Source organism: Caretta caretta, chromosome 1 (assembly GCF_965140235.1).
Source record: "Caretta caretta isolate rCarCar2 chromosome 1, rCarCar1.hap1, whole genome shotgun sequence".
Lineage (NCBI taxonomy): Eukaryota > Metazoa > Chordata > Testudines > Cheloniidae > Caretta > Caretta caretta.
Window position 1 is genome coordinate 151,760,874 of NC_134206.1, and position 17,221 is coordinate 151,778,094.

A 17,221-nucleotide genomic window follows, 5' to 3' on the forward strand; every position below is an offset into this window, starting at 1 on the left:
AACACCAGACCCCGTGTCAGCACTGAATCCAGTACTTGCAACCTCAACAACAGAGGGCCCCACCGAACCTGAACTGGCAGCAGCCGATAACCCTACACAAGAGGCTCAGCCGGAGCCTGAATCCCAACATAGTGCACCAGCGGAGAGCGGTTCACAGTCAACAGAAACAGCTCCATCCCCTATATCACTTCCAGAGGGACCAAGCCTAGGTCCACAATCCCATGAGGAACTGATGTCTCCAGCATCAAGGGAACAGTTCCAGACCGAACAGGAAGCAGATGAAAGCCTCCAGAGAGCTTGGACGGCGGCACGGAGCAACCCACCGCCTCTCAGCTCTTCTAATCGATCCAGAGAATTAAAGCTTTGTCAGTTTACAGCCCAGGGAGGAGACGACACTGAGTGGCCTGAAGGTGTTTACTACGAAGGGAAATGTGGTGGTGGTGTGGAAGAGGTGAACCTCTCCATGACCCTTGGGCGTATGCAGCGACAGCAGATCCAGGAGCTGTGCACTAGCTACGCGCCAACGTTCTCAGCCACCCCAGGACTGACTGAACGGGCATACCACTCCATTGACACAGGTAATGCTCACCCAATTAGGGTCCAACCTTACCGGGTGTCTCCTCAAGCTAAAACTGCTATAGGACGGGAGATCCAGGATATGTTACAGATGGGTGTAATCCGCCCCTCTGAAAGTGCATGGGCATCTCCAGTGGTTCTAGTTCCCAAACCAGATGGGGAAATACGTTTTTGCGTGGACTACCGTAAGCTAAATGCTGTAACTCGCCCAGACAACTATCCAATGCCACGCACAGATGAACTATTAGAGAAACTGGGACGGGCCCAGTTCATCTCTACCTTGGACTTAACCAAGGGGTACTGGCAGGTACCGCTAGATGAATCTGCCAAGGAAAGGTCAGCCTTCATCACACATCTCGGGCTGTATGAATTTAATGTACTCCCTTTCGGGCTGCGAAATGCACCCGCCACTTTCCAAAGACTTGTAGATGGTCTCCTAGCGGGATTAGGAGAATATGCAGTCGCCTACCTTGACGATGTGGCCATATTTTCGGATTCCTGGGCAGACCACCTGGAACATCTACAAAAAGTCCTTGAGCGCATAAGGGAGGCAGGACTAACTGTTAAGGCTAAGAAGTGTCAAATAGGCCTAAACAGAGTGACTTACCTTGGACACCAGGTGGGTCAAGGAACTATCAGCCCCCTACAGGCCAAAGTGGATGCTATCCAAAAGTGGCCTGTCCCAAAGTCAAAGAAACAGGTTCAATCCTTCTTAGGCTTGGCCGGTTATTACAGACGATTTGTACCGCACTACAGCCAAATCGCTGCCCCACTGACAGACCTAACCAAAAAGAAACAGCCAAATGCTGTTCAGTGGACCGGAAAGTGTCAGAAGGCCTTTAACAAGCTTAAAGCGACACTCATGTCTGACCCTGTACTAAGGGCCCCAGACTTTGACAAACCGTTCCTAGTAACCACAGATGCATCCGAGCGTGGTGTGGGAGCAGTTTTAATGCAGAAAGGACCTGATCAAGAATTCCACCCTGTAGTGTTTCTCAGCAAAAAACTGTCTGAGAGGGAAAGCAACTGGTCAGTCACTGAAAAAGAATGTTATGCCATTGTCTACGCTCTGGAAAAGCTACGCCCATATGTTTGGGGACGGCGTTTCCACCTGCAAACCGACCATGCTGCACTGAAGTGGCTTCACACCGTCAAGGAAACTAACAAAAAACTTCTTCGGTGGAGTTTAGCTCTCCAAGATTTTGATTTCGACGTCCAACACATCTCAGGAGCTTCTAACAAAGTGGCTGATGCACTCTCCCGTGAAAGTTTCCCAGAATCAACTGGTTAAAATCGTCCTTGAGATGTGGAAAATATTGTTAGTCTTTATGTACTTGGTAGTATGTTTAGAGATGCATGTGTCTTATTAACTCTGTTTTTCCTAGAGCTCCAGGAAGAAATCCCAGCCAGTGTTTCACCCTAGCTGAGATTTGGGGGGCGTGTCATAAATATAAAGGGAAGGGTAAACCCCTTTGAAATCCCTCCTGGCCAGGGGAAAGCTCCTCTCACCTGTAAAGGGTTAAGAAGCTAAAGGTAACCTCGCTGGCACCTGACCAAAATGACCAATGAGGAGACAAGATACTTTCAAAAGCTGGGAGGAGGGAGAGGAACAAAGGGTCTGTCTGTCTGTGTGCTGCTCTTGCCAGAGACAGAACAGGAATGGAGTCTTAGAACTTTTAGTAAGTAATCTAGCTAGGTATGTGTTAGATTATGATTTCTTTAAATGGCTGAGAAAAGAATTGTGCTGAATAGAATAACTATTTCTGTCTGTGTATCTTTTTTGTAACTTAAGGTTTTGCCTAGAGGGGTTCTCTATGTTTTTGAATCTAATTACCCTGTAAGATATCTACCATCCTGATTTTACAGGGGGGATTTCTTTATTTCTATTTACTTCTATTTTTTATTAAAAGTCTTCTTGTAAAAAACTGACTGCTTTTTCATTGTTCTTAGATCCAAGGGTTTGGGTCTGTGGTCACCTATGCAAATTGGTGAGGCTTTTTATCCAACATTTCCCAGGAAAGGGGGGGTGCAAGTGTTGGGAGGATTGTTCATTGTTCTTAAGATCCAAGGGTCTGGGTCTGTAGTCACCTAGGCAAATTGGTGAGGCTTTTTACCAAACCTTGTCCAGGAAGTGGGGTGCAAGGTTTTGGGAAGTATTTTGGGGGGACAGACGCGTCCAAACAGCTCTTCCCCAGTAACCAGTAATTGTTTGGTGGTGGTAGCGGCCATTCCAAGGATAACGGGTGTAATATTTTGTACCTTGGGGAAGTTTTGACCTAAGCTGGTAAAGATAAGCTTAGGAGGTTTTTCATGCAGGTCCCCACATCTGTACCCTAGAGTTCAGAGTGGGGGAGGAACCTTGACAGGCGCCCTGATCTGCACACAGTATTCAAGATGTGAGCGTACCATGGATTTATATAGAGGCAGCATGATATTTTCTGTCTTATTATCTATCCCTTTCTTAATGATTCCCAACATTTTTTGACTGCTGCTGCACACTGAGTGGATGTTTTCAAAGAACTATCCACAATGACTCCGAACAAAATAACAACAAAAAAGAGTAGGAAAAGCTATAGAAAAAGTGTACAAATGCTATACTGAAAAAGCTCAGTGTCTCAGTTTTTATTTATTATCCAAACTCACCTTCAGATGTAACCATGTTTTCATTTTACTCATAAGGATTTGTTAACCTTGGACCCTTTATCCCTGTTTTCTAAGTATTTTTCTTGACTTTTATGCCATATATCTATTAAGATATGAACTGGGTTTTCAAAATATAATGGCTGGGATTTTCAAGAGCTTTCATTGTTGGATTAACTCTGCACCCATGAAAGTCAACAGTAAGACTCCTATTGAGTAGGTGCAGAGTTAGGCCAATACTGAGTGTTTTTGAAAATACCACTATTTCTCAGCTGTCCTTCAGCGTATGTGCATTTCAAAACAAAATACTAAATACTGCACTACGAGTAGCAACTGGAAAAAACAGTTCTTAAATACACATTAAAATGGAAGGAAAGAGCATAATGAGATGGTTCTTTTCCTTGTCAGATCATTCTTTAAGATGGTCTCTGGGTAAAAATATCAGTGCTATTTTTTTAGTTTTAGGATGCAATATAAACCTTTTGTTCAACCGCAGCCCACATACTGATGCAGCAATTTAGTTTTATATTATTGCAAAAGAAGCAATCTCTCTTTAAACAGACAAAGACGGTTTTATTTCCCATTAAAACCGCATTGGCAGCATCATATCTCACAATATGAGATTCATTGGCCATATACAGTAATACCGTACACTTTAGTGAAGTGGAAAATATTCAACTTTTTTCCTTTTCTATAAAATGGACTACACTAGCTGAAGGATTTATGGGCAAAAAAGAAATTCTCTGAGCATGATTATTTTCTAGTTTTAAACAGATAGTAAAATCCATTACTCTGCTCACAATGTTCCAAGATATTGTCTGAAGACAACGAAAGAAAGCTATTTTGTGCTGGAATTTATCACATTAATCTGAAAATATGTGGAATGTTTAGCTAGTGGTTTAAATACTACAGACATGTTCTTAATGAGTGTGACTGTCTTCTTAAAGATATAGTACAATAGCCTTGAAACAAATATTCAATGTGCATTAGAGCACTCTTTCAGTAAATTAGCTATTACCACTCAAGAAAGAGATCTTGGAGTCACTGTGGATAGTTCTTTGAGAACATCTGCTCAATGTGCAGCAGCAGTCAAAAAAGCGAACAGACTGTTAGGAACCATTCGTAAAGGGATAGATAAGAAGACAGAAAATATCATAATGCCACTATATAAATCCATGATATGCCCACACCTTAAATACTGTGTGCAGTTCCGGTCATCCCATCTCAAAAAAGATATATTAGAATTAGAAAATGTACAGAGAAGGGCAACAAAGTGATCAGGGGTATGGAAGAGCTTCCATAGCAGGAAATAATAAAAAGACAGACTTTTCAGATCGGAAAAGAGATCACTAAGGGGGGATGGAGAAGGGATATAATAGAGGTCTATAAAATCATGTGGAGAAAGTGAATAGGGAAGTGTTATTCACAGAAGCTCTCAGTCTTCCAACACAGGCAAACAAGGAAATTGAGAGTGTGTTGATACCTGTTGCCAGGCTAATGTGTACAGCCCTACCAAATTCATGGTCCATTCTGGTCAATTTCTTGGCCAGAGGATTTTAAAATTGATCAATTTCATGATTTCAGATGTTTACCTCTGAAATTTCATTGTGTTGTAACCATGGGGATCCCAACCCAAAATAGGATTGATGGTGGAAGGGTTTGCAAAGTTGTTGTGCGGGGGTGGGGGGGTGGGTCCCAAGATTGCCACCCTTACTTCTGTGCTGCCTTCAGAGCTGGGCTCTGAAGGCAGCAGCCTCTGAGCTTCCTGCAGTTACAGGAGGTTTCTGGAGGTGAATAAGATCTCCTCTATGCTGCTGGGAGCACCCAAACCGGGGGCTCCTAGCTACTAGTCCAGACCAGTGGCAGATTAAGGCAGGAGCCCCAGCAAATTTACCTTCCCTCCCCCGCCCCCACCCCGCAAAAAATGGATGCCCCAGCCCTGGAAGAAGCCCCAGGGGTGAAAGCCCTAACCTGGTCACCCAAAGCCCCACCAGAAGCTGTGCAGGAAGAAGCCCCAAGCCTGGCTGTATTAAGCCTGTCTGCAGCCACAGAAGCTGAAGCCCTGAACCTCAATCTCTGGCTGCAGCTGTGGAGTAGAAGCCCTGAGCCCAGGCTGAGGGTTTCGGGCAGAAGCTCGAAGGGTGGAGCTGCAGGGGGGTGGAAGCCCTGAGCTCAGCACCCAGAGCTACGGCAGGAGCCACAGCGGCCTGCACCACTTCCTGCTCCCATTGGCCTGCAGCGGTGAACCGCGGCCAGTGGGAGCTGCGATCAGCCGAACCTGCGGACGCGGCAGGTAAACAAACCGGCCCAACCCGCCAGGGGCTTTCCCTGAACAAGCAGCGGAACAAGTCTGGGAATCACTGCTTTAGGGTGTGATGAACTACAATCTATACTGCTTGGCACAGCCATTCCAGTGAGGAAAAAATGTTAGTCCGCAGCCACTCTGGAGTAGCAATAGCCGCTCTCTGTTTCTGGAAGGCCTAATCCTGAGAAAAGATGAGCAGATCAAATGCCAGCATCTTTGCACAAGGAATCTTCAAACATTAGGGCTGGGTGTGTTCCTAATAGTATTCTTGGCTCTTCTGGGCCCTTTTTTTTTTGGACACACTTTAAAGGGGAACTTCAACAAAAATACCATTACTCATTCTGTGCAACCCAAGTATAACTATTTAATACTTCAGAAAAGAATATTTGGAAATCACTTTATAAAATCTAAATGAAATTAATCTATTACTTAGGAATGGATCACAGGGGATTTCTCTCTGGAGCCAGAACATTGTACGAACTGGTTATTAAGTCTTATTTCTACATTAAGGCAAGTCTATGACTACAATTAATTAGAGTATATAATCTTAGCTCAATCTTAGAATATTTCCAAAGAGATCTTTTAAGAATGAGCAAAGCCTGAAAGGACTAACTTTAAAACTGTGTCCCTTTTCAGCACAATAATATTAAAATAGGAACCTGGAAAACACAAGAAATGTAATTTTACCATTGCAATTTCATGTGTAACACAATACATCCAGAAAAAAGGATGTTTAAATGTAAAAAAAAACTGAACTGCTTTTGCTCAGAACAGCAGTTTATATCATAAGCAGCACTTCATATCAAGTATAAACTGCAAAATGTATTTTAAAAGTACATAAAAAAACTACACTAAAAGAATACTGAGGTTGCAAAGTCAGGCACCTTTAGGTTATAAAATACTAGAATTAAGGTTGCTTGTGCAGCTGCATTATGATACAACTTTTAATTACACAGTATTTTTTTCCAGAGGATCAACAGTGCCACTCAATGAGTAGCTGTTCAATATTTATTTTTTTCCTCATCATTCAATGTGTGGCCCCACACATTATTTTCAACACATTATCCAAATGCTGCACTGCACCCAGAATTATTAATTTCCTGGTAGACTTTTTAATGGTGCTTTCATTGTAGTATCTTAGTTCTTTACAGAAGTTAATGAATTTATCTTCATAACACCCCTGTGAGTAGTATTATGTCCATTTTACACATAAAGAACTGAGACACAGAGATTAAAGCCAAAATTGTCATAAGTGTCAAATAATTCTGGGTGCCCAATTTGAGATGCCTAGTTCCTGATTTTTGGAGTACTTAGTATTTTATAGCACTTTATATGTTCAGAGCAGATCTCCCATTGACCTTGGTTGCAGTTACCAGCAGTCAGCCCCTCTGCAAAGTGTTTCAAGTTCGGTACTCAGAAAATAAGGAGCATACTGTGGCTACCTGTGAAAATTTTCATTTGCATGACTTGCCACCATCACATAGGAACTCTGCGCTGAGGGAGGGATAGAATCCAGTTCTCCAGGGAAGTATTCTACTGCCTTAACCAAAATACCATCCTTTCTCATGCCCATCTAAATAGGCAGACTTTTAAAATAAAATTAAATAAATTTTAAAAAATAAACACTACTAAACACCTCTTTCTCCTCTACACAAAGCAGAGAGAAAGAACTCATAGCTCTGTACTCACTGCTGAGATAGTCATAAAAGAACTTAGGTGGAGTTGGGTCCACAGCTCATTAAGTAACTCATATCAAACATTCAGATCTGCTAGGATCATGCATAAAGCTACAAAAGTCATTACTTCATAATGGGTTGTGAAATGGCGCCATAGGGGTACGCACAGCCTGAGGGAGGAGTGACTCTGTGTTGCCAATACTGGAAAGAGAAATTTCTATTTACAGTCTCACTTCTGTTACTACGCATTTCAGATTGTATTCAGTAGAGAACTGATCATTACTATGGCATTCTAATATTATCTACAATTGCTGCTACAAAGGTGGTTAACACTGAAGTCAGATCCATGTTTTTTTAAAATTGTCATGTATTCTTCTAAAGAAAAATTCCCCGCCCAAAGGAAAAAATGGGAATTTTCCCTTCTGTTCTCCTGCAGTTAAAGTAAACAATAGTCAGTATTGATGTCTTATAATAAAATACTAGTATTCAGTACATACTGATGCTAAATCATTTGACAGTCAAATTAATTATAATATTAATAATATTAAAATGACCAATCCCAAAAAATCAATTATAGCTGAAGAACTAGCAACAATTACAGTTAAAGTTGCACAAAAGCAATTCCATTGCAATCCCTTGATTTCAGTCACCATTTGCTTTCTGAAAATGCCAAATATTGGACTTAAATTTTCTAGATATGGTTCCTGCCTGAAGTGAGTATTTCTGGAAAATGAGAGCAAAAAAAGGTTCAGCCATTTTCCAACTTTTATTGAACAGTACTCGCATTGACACAGATGGGAGCAGTGAGTTTAAATTTAGCAGGCAAATAGTTCTCTTAAAAATTACAAGAAACTTAACCACATATTAACATATTTGATTAATAAAACATGATAACTAGGAGCCTGACTAGCCAGACAAGCAGCTGAAGTTCCTTCACTTGTAACTGTAGAGAAGAAGAAATAGAGGTGGTCAAGCCCCTCTTCCCTTATGCAACTTGCTGAACATTTAGCGCCACAAGATGGCTCTTGTACAATCCTCAATGGAAAATGTTTTAACAGAAGTTGGCAAAGGTAGGGCCCTTCTCAATGGCAGGAATATCTCCACACCTCCTTAAAGGTTTCTTTAATATGGCCAAGTAATAGGCCTTTCAAACCACACATTACATATGCACAAGAGTTGAATAACATCATTATTTTTAATAATTACAGCTGAACATTCAGAAGGACTATGCCACTGGAACGCAAGTGACTAGTTTAGCCCAAAAATGCAATACTAAGGAATGAATTAGCTTTACATTGTGAAATATCAGGCTCCTGAGGCAAAAACTTTTCTATTACATTGAAAACCTGCACATAAAATATTCAGTGGCATATATAAAATGAGACAGGGCTCTGTAGAAATCCTTGTCTCATTCAGCAAGGTACACAAGCTGAGGAAAGTGTATTCTCTTGCTCAGAACACAATAAAGCAGGAAAGACACAGGATATAGACGTATTTAGAGTCTACTATTCAAACTAACCTAAGTGGGGTTTATGAAGAGAGGAATGGTTTATAGATTTGTACTTGTTTATTATTATTATTATTATTAATAAAAACGACAGTATAAAAACTGAACTTTTTTTTACCTTTAAATATTCCTCGTTTCCATGCATATACATTCAGAGTGTAAGCGGCTGTGTCATCAGCTTCTACAGCGAGGTTTGGAGTACCAGCCACCATTGGAAGATCTGAAGTAACCTAGGAAGACAGATTGCACACACAAAAATCAAATACATCCTTTCAAACAGCTTTGAAAAGTAACATGAGGTACAAACAATACTGTAAGTAATAATAATTATAATAATATCTGTTCTTATATAGCACTTTTAATTATTAGATCTCAAAGTGCTTTACAAAGGAGGTATAAATCCTAGTCCTTCCACACAGTCTTTGGTTGACTGTAAAGTGGAAGGAATATGCACAATACAAGAACTAGCATCACATACAAATTCTGGAGCCACCACTCAAGTTATATAGCATGAAATCATTAAGTCAGTCAATGGGACTACTTAAGTGTAAGGAAGGAATCAGACTTTCAGTCAAAACAAAAATAGGTGTAAATAACATCAAATACTAAATTTACTAAGGAATATTTAAAATAGTGTTTGTTAATATTCATTCTGGAAACTTATGCATTATGTAAAAAATAACCAGTAGTATGTTTTTGATGTTATATGTCTATAACTTAGGTGGAAAGGCAATTAATTGAATAAGAACTGAAATAGCAAAAGATTACTTTAGATAGATATTAACTTTGCAGACCATAATTATTTTTACAAAAGTACCAGTTCACAGAGACCATACTGCAGTCTGCTCACAGCCAAGAGTCACTGAAAAATTAAGTCTAGTGTTCATAGTGGATTTGGAAATACAAACTTTTATTTGAATTTTCCAAAACTCCTTGATCTTCCCTCTAACTTTTCTAAAATCTGCCCCTTGCTTTCCATGGCATGTTTGCTGGAAGCCAGATTGCCAATGTAATCATAGGCACCGAGACACCTTGGTGGTTAGAATGTTAGAAATACCTAGATATGGTAGACAGACTGCATAAAGTGTGGTGCCACATGCCATGGTCTCTCTTACCTTAACTTTTGTAAATTTTCTCTCTAGGCTCCCTGACTCTTCCCTCTCCAATCCAATCACCATTTCATAAGTAAGGATCCAATTCTGTCATGGAGGTCACAGACTCCGTGACGCCAACGGACATCCATGACTTTGGCTTCAGCCTGTGGCAGTAGTGGAGCTGAAGTAGCTGTCGGCCCCTGCCCAGGAGCAGCAGCTCCAGGCCAGAGCAGCAGCCAGCGGTCAGCCCTCAGGACTGGAACAGTGGCCCAGGGTCACTGGAGGAGCAGCTGCCACTGCTGGCGCAGTGGCCAGGGCCAGGTCAGCTCCCGGAGCAGCCCCTGGGGCTGCTGGAGCAGTGACTAGCGCCACCAGACCAGCAGACTGGGGCCAAATCAGCCCCCAGAACCAGAACAATGAGGTGGGCACACCATGTATTTATATGGTGGCATTATGATATTTTCTATCTTCTTATCTATCCATTTCCTAATGGTGCCTAACATTGTTAGCTTTTTTTTGACTGCTGCTGTGCATTGACCAGATGTTTTCACAGAACTATCCACAATGACTTCAAGATCTCTTTCTTGAGTGGTAACTGCTAATTTAGACCTCATCACCTATATGTATATTTGGTATTATGTTTTCCAATGTACTCTACCTTAGGTTGATCAACACTGAATTTCAGCTGCCATTTTGTTGCAGTTTCCCAGCTTTGTGTGATATTTTGTAACTCCTCACAGTCAGCTTTGGACTTAACTATCTTGAGTGATTTTGTACCATCTGCAAATTTTGACACTATTAACTCCTTTTTCCAGATTATTTATTGCATATATTTAACAGCACCGGTACCAGTACAGGTCCTTGGGGGACCCCGCTATTTACCTCTCTGCACCGTAAAAACTGACCATTTATTTCTGCCCCTTGTTTCCTATCTTTTAACCAGTTACTGATCCACGGGAGGACCTTCCCTCTTATCCCATGACTGCCTACTTTGCTTAAAGCCTTTGGCGAGGGACCTTGTCAAAGGCTTTCTGAAAGCCCAAATGCACTATATCAACTGAATAGTCCTTGTCCATCTGTCTGTTGACCAGTGGTGCAAGTAGATTTTAACTCTTACTGGTATGGTACCAACCCCTCGACCCCACCCCCGCTCACAAAAAATGTTCGCTCTGTGACTAGAACCCTGTGCAGATCCAAATTTATACCCACGGATGCGGATATCCATGGATAGAAATTGGTATCCGCTCTCACGGGAACCTCAGCGGCAAAAGGAGCAGAACGTAGGGTACCACTCCCATGGGCCAATGCCCTGCCCCGGCAGCTCCTCTGGCGCAGCTGTACTGCCTCCAGCCCCGCCCCCAGCCCTTCCACGCAGCTGCGTCTCCTGTCTGGGTTCTGTATAGCCCCGCTGGAGGACAGCAGTGGGGTGGAGCTGTGGGCAGTACAGTCATGGTGGAAGAGCTGCCGGCGCGGGGCACTGGCCCCTAGAAGTGGTGGCCCCACATTCTGCTCCTTTCGCCACTGCGGTTCCCGGGCGAACCCTGTGGTTCAGCGCACAGGGCCGGCTCTAGGTTTTTTGCCACCCCAAGCGGAATGCCACCGAAGCAAAAAAAGGGCCAGAGTGCCACTGAAGCAAAAAAAGGAGGGGGGGGCGGAATGCCGCCCCTTGAAAAGTGCCTCCCCAAGCATGTGCTTGGTTTGCTGGTGCCTAGAGCCGGCCCTGTCAGCGGATACCGATATATTGGTATGGCATACCTGCCCATACAGTCTTCCTTGCACCACTGCTGTTGACCCTCTCAAAGAATACTAATTGATTTGCAAATTGATTTCTTAATTATTTGCTCCATTATCTTTCCGGTTACTGAAGTTAAGCTGTCTGGTCTGTAATTCTCTGGGTTGTCCTTATTTAACCTTTTTATAGATGGGCACTATATTTGCCCTTTTCCAGACCTCTGGAATCTCTCCCATCTTCGATGACTTTTCAAAGATAATCGCTAATGGATCAAATATCTCCTCAGTCAGCTCCTTGAGTATTGTAGGATGTATTTCATCAGGCTCTGGTAACTTGAAGGCATCTAACTTGTCTATGTAATTTTTAACTTGTTCTTTCCCTATTTTAGCATCTGATACAACCTCATTTTCACTGGCATTCACTATGTTAGACGTCCAATCATTACTAACCTTTTCAGTGAAAACTGAAACAACAATTATGTCAGAATCTGAGGTTTCATGTTAAAAAAACAAAAGTTTTTTGCCCTCAAAGCTGAAGATAAAAAGCTTGACAATGTGAACTCAAAGGCAAATAAAAAAGATCCACAATTTATTATTTTAATATGTTATGATTTTAAGCCAATCTCATTATTTTTTGGAGGCCTGACTCATAATTCTGAATGCTTCGATACTGTAGCACCTCATTCTCGACTTTAAAAATATTAAAAAATATTAAGACTTATAAGAGGAATATAAGTAGCTCACATTGGGTCAAATCATGGCTGCATTTAAATCAATGGGAGTTTTGATGTTGACTTCAATGGGGCCACGATTTTTACCCTTGAGCTTGAATTAATTTTACCCCTCATCCTTTCCTCTATCTGTTTTTTTATGTTTGTTTGATGTAGACTAAGATTTTGAAGGGGGCGGCAGAGCCTATTTTAAAATCTCTGTAAAAGGTCCTGCAGAATTATGACACTGTATAAATACTTAATACATTAAATAGTAAAATGATAATATAATTGAGTTTTGAGCTAAATCATTATTCCAGTCAGAAAGGCTCGACGGTACTTTTTCCAGCTCTGTTAATTATTTCAGTGCTGACTGTACCCAGCTTGTCAAGCACTCAGGTGGAAGACTTTCCAAATTCAGCAAAGATTATTGTTTCAATAGTAAAAGCATTAGCTGCTTGGATCCATTTTTTCTTCCCAATTGTTAGCATCTTCTTTCTAGTCGATAAGCTTTATTTATATTTTCTGAAGAAAACAACAAGCCTAGGGTTATCTTGCTTTTGGCACTAGAGCCATTGATTGGTCTTACCATTATTCTTCTGTATATCATTTGTGTTAATATAATCCTGGTCAGATCACTGTAAGAATGTGATACTATTGACAATAAGGACAGATAGAAAAGCAAGCGACATAATTCAGGTGATCAGTAGTTTTTAAAATTTGAAAAGCCACTGAGAATAAAAGTTTGAAAGCCATGAAAATATGAATTATGTGTTTTTCCTCTGAGATGTTTTACCTTTTTACTCTATCAACATACACATTATTTAAATAATGTTTAGGTTGTGCGACAAAGTGACAAATGCAAAGAAACTGAAGGCTAACTTTTCCTCTTGTATTGTGCAAATATTGAATTGGACATTGCAAACATTATTTATGTATTCAGCGTACCTGGCGCTGTCCCACTGAAGCCATAGGACAAGCAGATATTCAGCACCTTGAAAAGTAAGGCTACTTTATTTAGATTTCTAAACAATGGATTTAAGAGCCTAACTTTAGACACCAGATTTTGAAAACTGAGGATTATACATTTAAATAATTTTTTTGTTAAGGAACTATGTATGATTTCCAATACTCTATTATTGATTATTTTCAATAATATACTTCAATAGACACAATTCCTTCCCAAGTTCCACAGGGCACAAGGCAAGTATGCACACTGCACTATCATTTAGGATGGTGCAGCCTGCTCCTCTGGCATTCTTGGCCAATGAGGAGGGGTTTATGGGTAGCCCTACATTCTTTTCCTGCCCCATTACTTTCAGAGTAACTTTTACTCCCAAGGGGCACTAGAACTGTGCAACCCTTGTGCAGGACTGTCAGGGTTCCCTCCCCACTCTGAACTTTAGGGTACAGATGTGGGGACCCACATGAAAGACCCCCTAAGCTTATTTCTACCAGCTTAGGTTAAAACTTCTCCAAGGCACAAATTCTCCCTTGTACCTTGGATTAGGTAAATGCTGCCACCACCAAGTGATTTAACAAAGAATCAGGGAAAGGACCACTTGGAGTCCTATTCCCCCAAAATATCCCCCAAGCCCTACACCCCCCTTTCCTGGGGAAGCTTGAGAATAAACAAGATGAGCACAGACAAGCCTTGATTTTTTTAGGACACTAAAAAACCAATCAGATTCTTAAAAAAAACAGGTTTCAGAGTAGCAACCGTGTTAGTCTGTATTCGCAAAAAGAAAAGGAGTACGAGTGGCACCTTAGAGACTAACCAATTTATTTGAGCATAAGCTTTCATGAGCTACAGTTCACTTCATCGGATGCATTCTTTTAGAGATTAACCAATTTATTTGAGCATAAGCTTTCGTGAGCCACTAGTACTCCTTTTTAAAAAAAAAAAACAGAACTTTATTAGAAAGAAAAATGGTAAAAGAAGCACCTCTGTGAAATTAGAATGGGAGATAATCTCAGAGGGCAATTAGGTTCAAAACACAGAGAATTTCCCTGTAGGCAAAACCTTAAAGTTACAAAAAGAAAAACCAGGAATATACCTTCCTCTCAGCACAGAGAAAATCACAAGCCAAAAGAAAAAATAATCTAACACATTTCCTTGCTACATACTTACTAAGGAGTTGGAGTGCTTGCTTTCTTGTTCTGTCTCTGGCAAAAGCCACACAGAACAGACAAAGCCTTTCTCCCCCCCACCCCAGATTTGAAAGTATCTTGTCCCCTTATTGGTCCTTTGGGTCAGGTGCCAGCCAAGTTACTTGACCTTCTTAACTCTTTACAGGTAAGAGGTTTTTGTGCCTCTGGCCAGGAGGGATTTTATAGTACTGTATACAGACAGGTGGTTACCCTTCCTTTTATTTTTATGACAAGGACAATTAGCATCCTCTCCTTACACAAGGAAAAAGGAACCACTTTGGTTCCTTCCCACTGTTACCTGTGCTAGGTCCATGGACAACATGGCTCTTGATGATTTAGAAATTTAGGCAGGGGTTTGTTTCTTTATAAATATGTAGATAGTAATATACAATAAAATGTGCATATATATATATAAAATACATGTGTATATACATACATATACACTTTTAAAAACACATCAGTTTACCTTTAAAGTCTTCCCTGCTTGAATCTGTGCTTAATTGAATTATCCTTTTTCAGGGACTTGTAGGTCATATCAATTAAGACAGGTTCAATAACTTTCCCCACAATTTATATTAAAATAATTTATCTATAGTTTTCTGATTTTTCTTCTGACTCTCTTAAAATAATTGAAATATATTTTCTCCTGTTCAAAGTTTATGAATTTCTCCTGAATCTAAACAGCCATTTAAAACATCAGTGAAAAGCTCATTCATTTTCATTAAAATTTACAGAAGTACTGGCACCTGGGCCGTTACTTTCTTTAAGGGCATCTTATAAATAATTGTGCATCTTATGAACAATTCTTATAAACAACTGTGTTATTTGTACATTACATAATGTTGCTCCTTTACTACTGGTAAACTGAGTAATCTTCAACTTGGAGATTACCATGTGATGTCTCTGTAGAAAGCGTGGCAAAATAAGAATCACCCTGAAATTTCATTATCTCTAAATAGAAGCTCTTCACAGGCATTTCGAAGTAGTCATTGGTTTATTTTATCTATTGAATCCTGTAGCTTCCTTATCTTTGTAAATCCCTTTATTGTTATGCAAGATATTCTACAATTTGTCATTTCTATTTATGCTCATCTAATTGTTCTTTCTGTTGCATTTTCTGTTTCTTCTGTATGTTCTTACCAGTTGCTTGACTTACAAAACAAAAACAAACCACCACACTCATGTCTCTGATATTCTTCTTTATTCTCCCTCCCTCTACAATGTAATTGTCCCTTTAATGCTCTGGTTTAACCAACTTCCTGCTAATTCAATTATAATCACACTTCTCCTTGGACATACATACATCTAATTTGTTACACAAAATATACTCCTGAAATGTTAAAATCCACATAACATTTCATTTTCAATTTTCTTCTTTGTCTGCCTTTTCTTGATCCTCTTTCCCACATTTTCCCCAAAGGTCTCTTGTTGTCTCTTACTTCTTCTAGATGTGAATCAAGTAACTTACAAGGTGACTGTTTTTTTTTTTTAAGTTCTGCAAGTCAAATAATTTGAGCTTTTTCTATCCATTAAAACAAAACAAAATAGGAAATTAAATACAAAAGAATTGCACAGTTAAAATGGAAAACAAACTGTAAAACATGCAAAAGTAAAGGTTCTAAAAGGAGTGTACTAGTTTCTATTCTTGTTTTCTGATTAAAGGTGTAGTTTCATTTAGTACTATTTATGTTGTAAAATACATACTATAAAACCCAATGGATGTGAAGCATGGGCAGGCTCTAAGGGGCCACAAGGACTCCTCGTTGTTTTTGCTGATACAGACTAACATGTCTACCACTCTGATTACTAACTGAATCTTTTTAGATTTCCTTATTGATTTGTGGTTTCAACTGTATAACCTCAAAGTTGAATAAATTCTTTTATTTTTTTGTATTTTACATAAATATTGGTTCATCTTCTATATCTTTGCACCAGGTAATGAACCTTCTTCATCTTAGTATCCAAATCTTTTGTACCACAGAGGTAAAAATAAAAAAACTCTACTGGCTTCATATTCTTGCCAAAATGGACTGTTCATAAACCCATTCAGTGAATCATGTACTCCCTTTCGTTTTTCTCATATCACATGCTCCCTTTTTGCCTTTAGCCTATTGCAACCCTTTTTAATACTACATAGTTACATCAGAGTCCTTTACAAATGTGCCTCCCTGTCTTGAGGGGTAAGGATGGGAATCTGGTTGGACCCGAAGAAAAATGGCCAGCTCCTGGGAGCAGAGATGAACAGGAAAAGCTCACACTCAGACATGCTAGAACTGTGCCCCAATTTGTGCTTCAGAGTGCACATAGGAGCGTAGCTTGGATAGCTGGAGAGGACCTGATTGGCTCTCACAATACCTCTCAAATTAAAGTCTTTGCTGATGTCTGGGGGCCAATCTTGCCATTACTGATGTCCTGCTCTCCCTCTCTGTATTTGAGGTATATTGACCTGTTTTTTCAGGATGCCAGGGGTCTGACCAATTGCCTGTTTTGGTATTAGGAAGGAACTTTTTCCCATTGAGCCAAATTGGCAGGGATCCAGAGGATTTTTTACATACTGTGCAGCATCGTGTATGCACAATTTAGGTTAAAACTGTGAAAATAGGAATTTTACAGTTTGGAGGCAGTATAGGAATGTTTAATGGCTGGTGTCCAGTATGAATAAAGGCTAAAGGGCCAGCTCCCAGAGATAAATGAGACCTAGGGTGTGGCTGGTAGACTGATTAACTGTAAGGAGAAAGGGAAAACTTTAGTCTTGCAGTCTGAGGTCCACTATGGTACACTCCACACCTCTCAGAGAGGATAAGGGAAGAAGTTCAGAAGTATGCTGAGTC

The 17,221-nt window shown here is 40.3% G+C and overlaps 1 protein-coding gene across 2 annotated transcripts in view; it reads right to left on the reverse strand.

Moving 5' to 3' along the window:
* The window catches only part of CFAP47 (cilia and flagella associated protein 47), a 651,611-nt gene that overhangs the window by 258,352 nt on the left and 376,038 nt on the right, over positions 1-17,221 (reverse strand). For both annotated transcript variants that reach the window (XM_048863833.2, XM_075132125.1), the window contains one exon: positions 8,823-8,934. In XM_048863833.2, the coding sequence (XP_048719790.2) occupies positions 8,823-8,934 (112 nt within the window). The remainder of the gene's footprint in view (positions 1-8,822; positions 8,935-17,221) is intronic.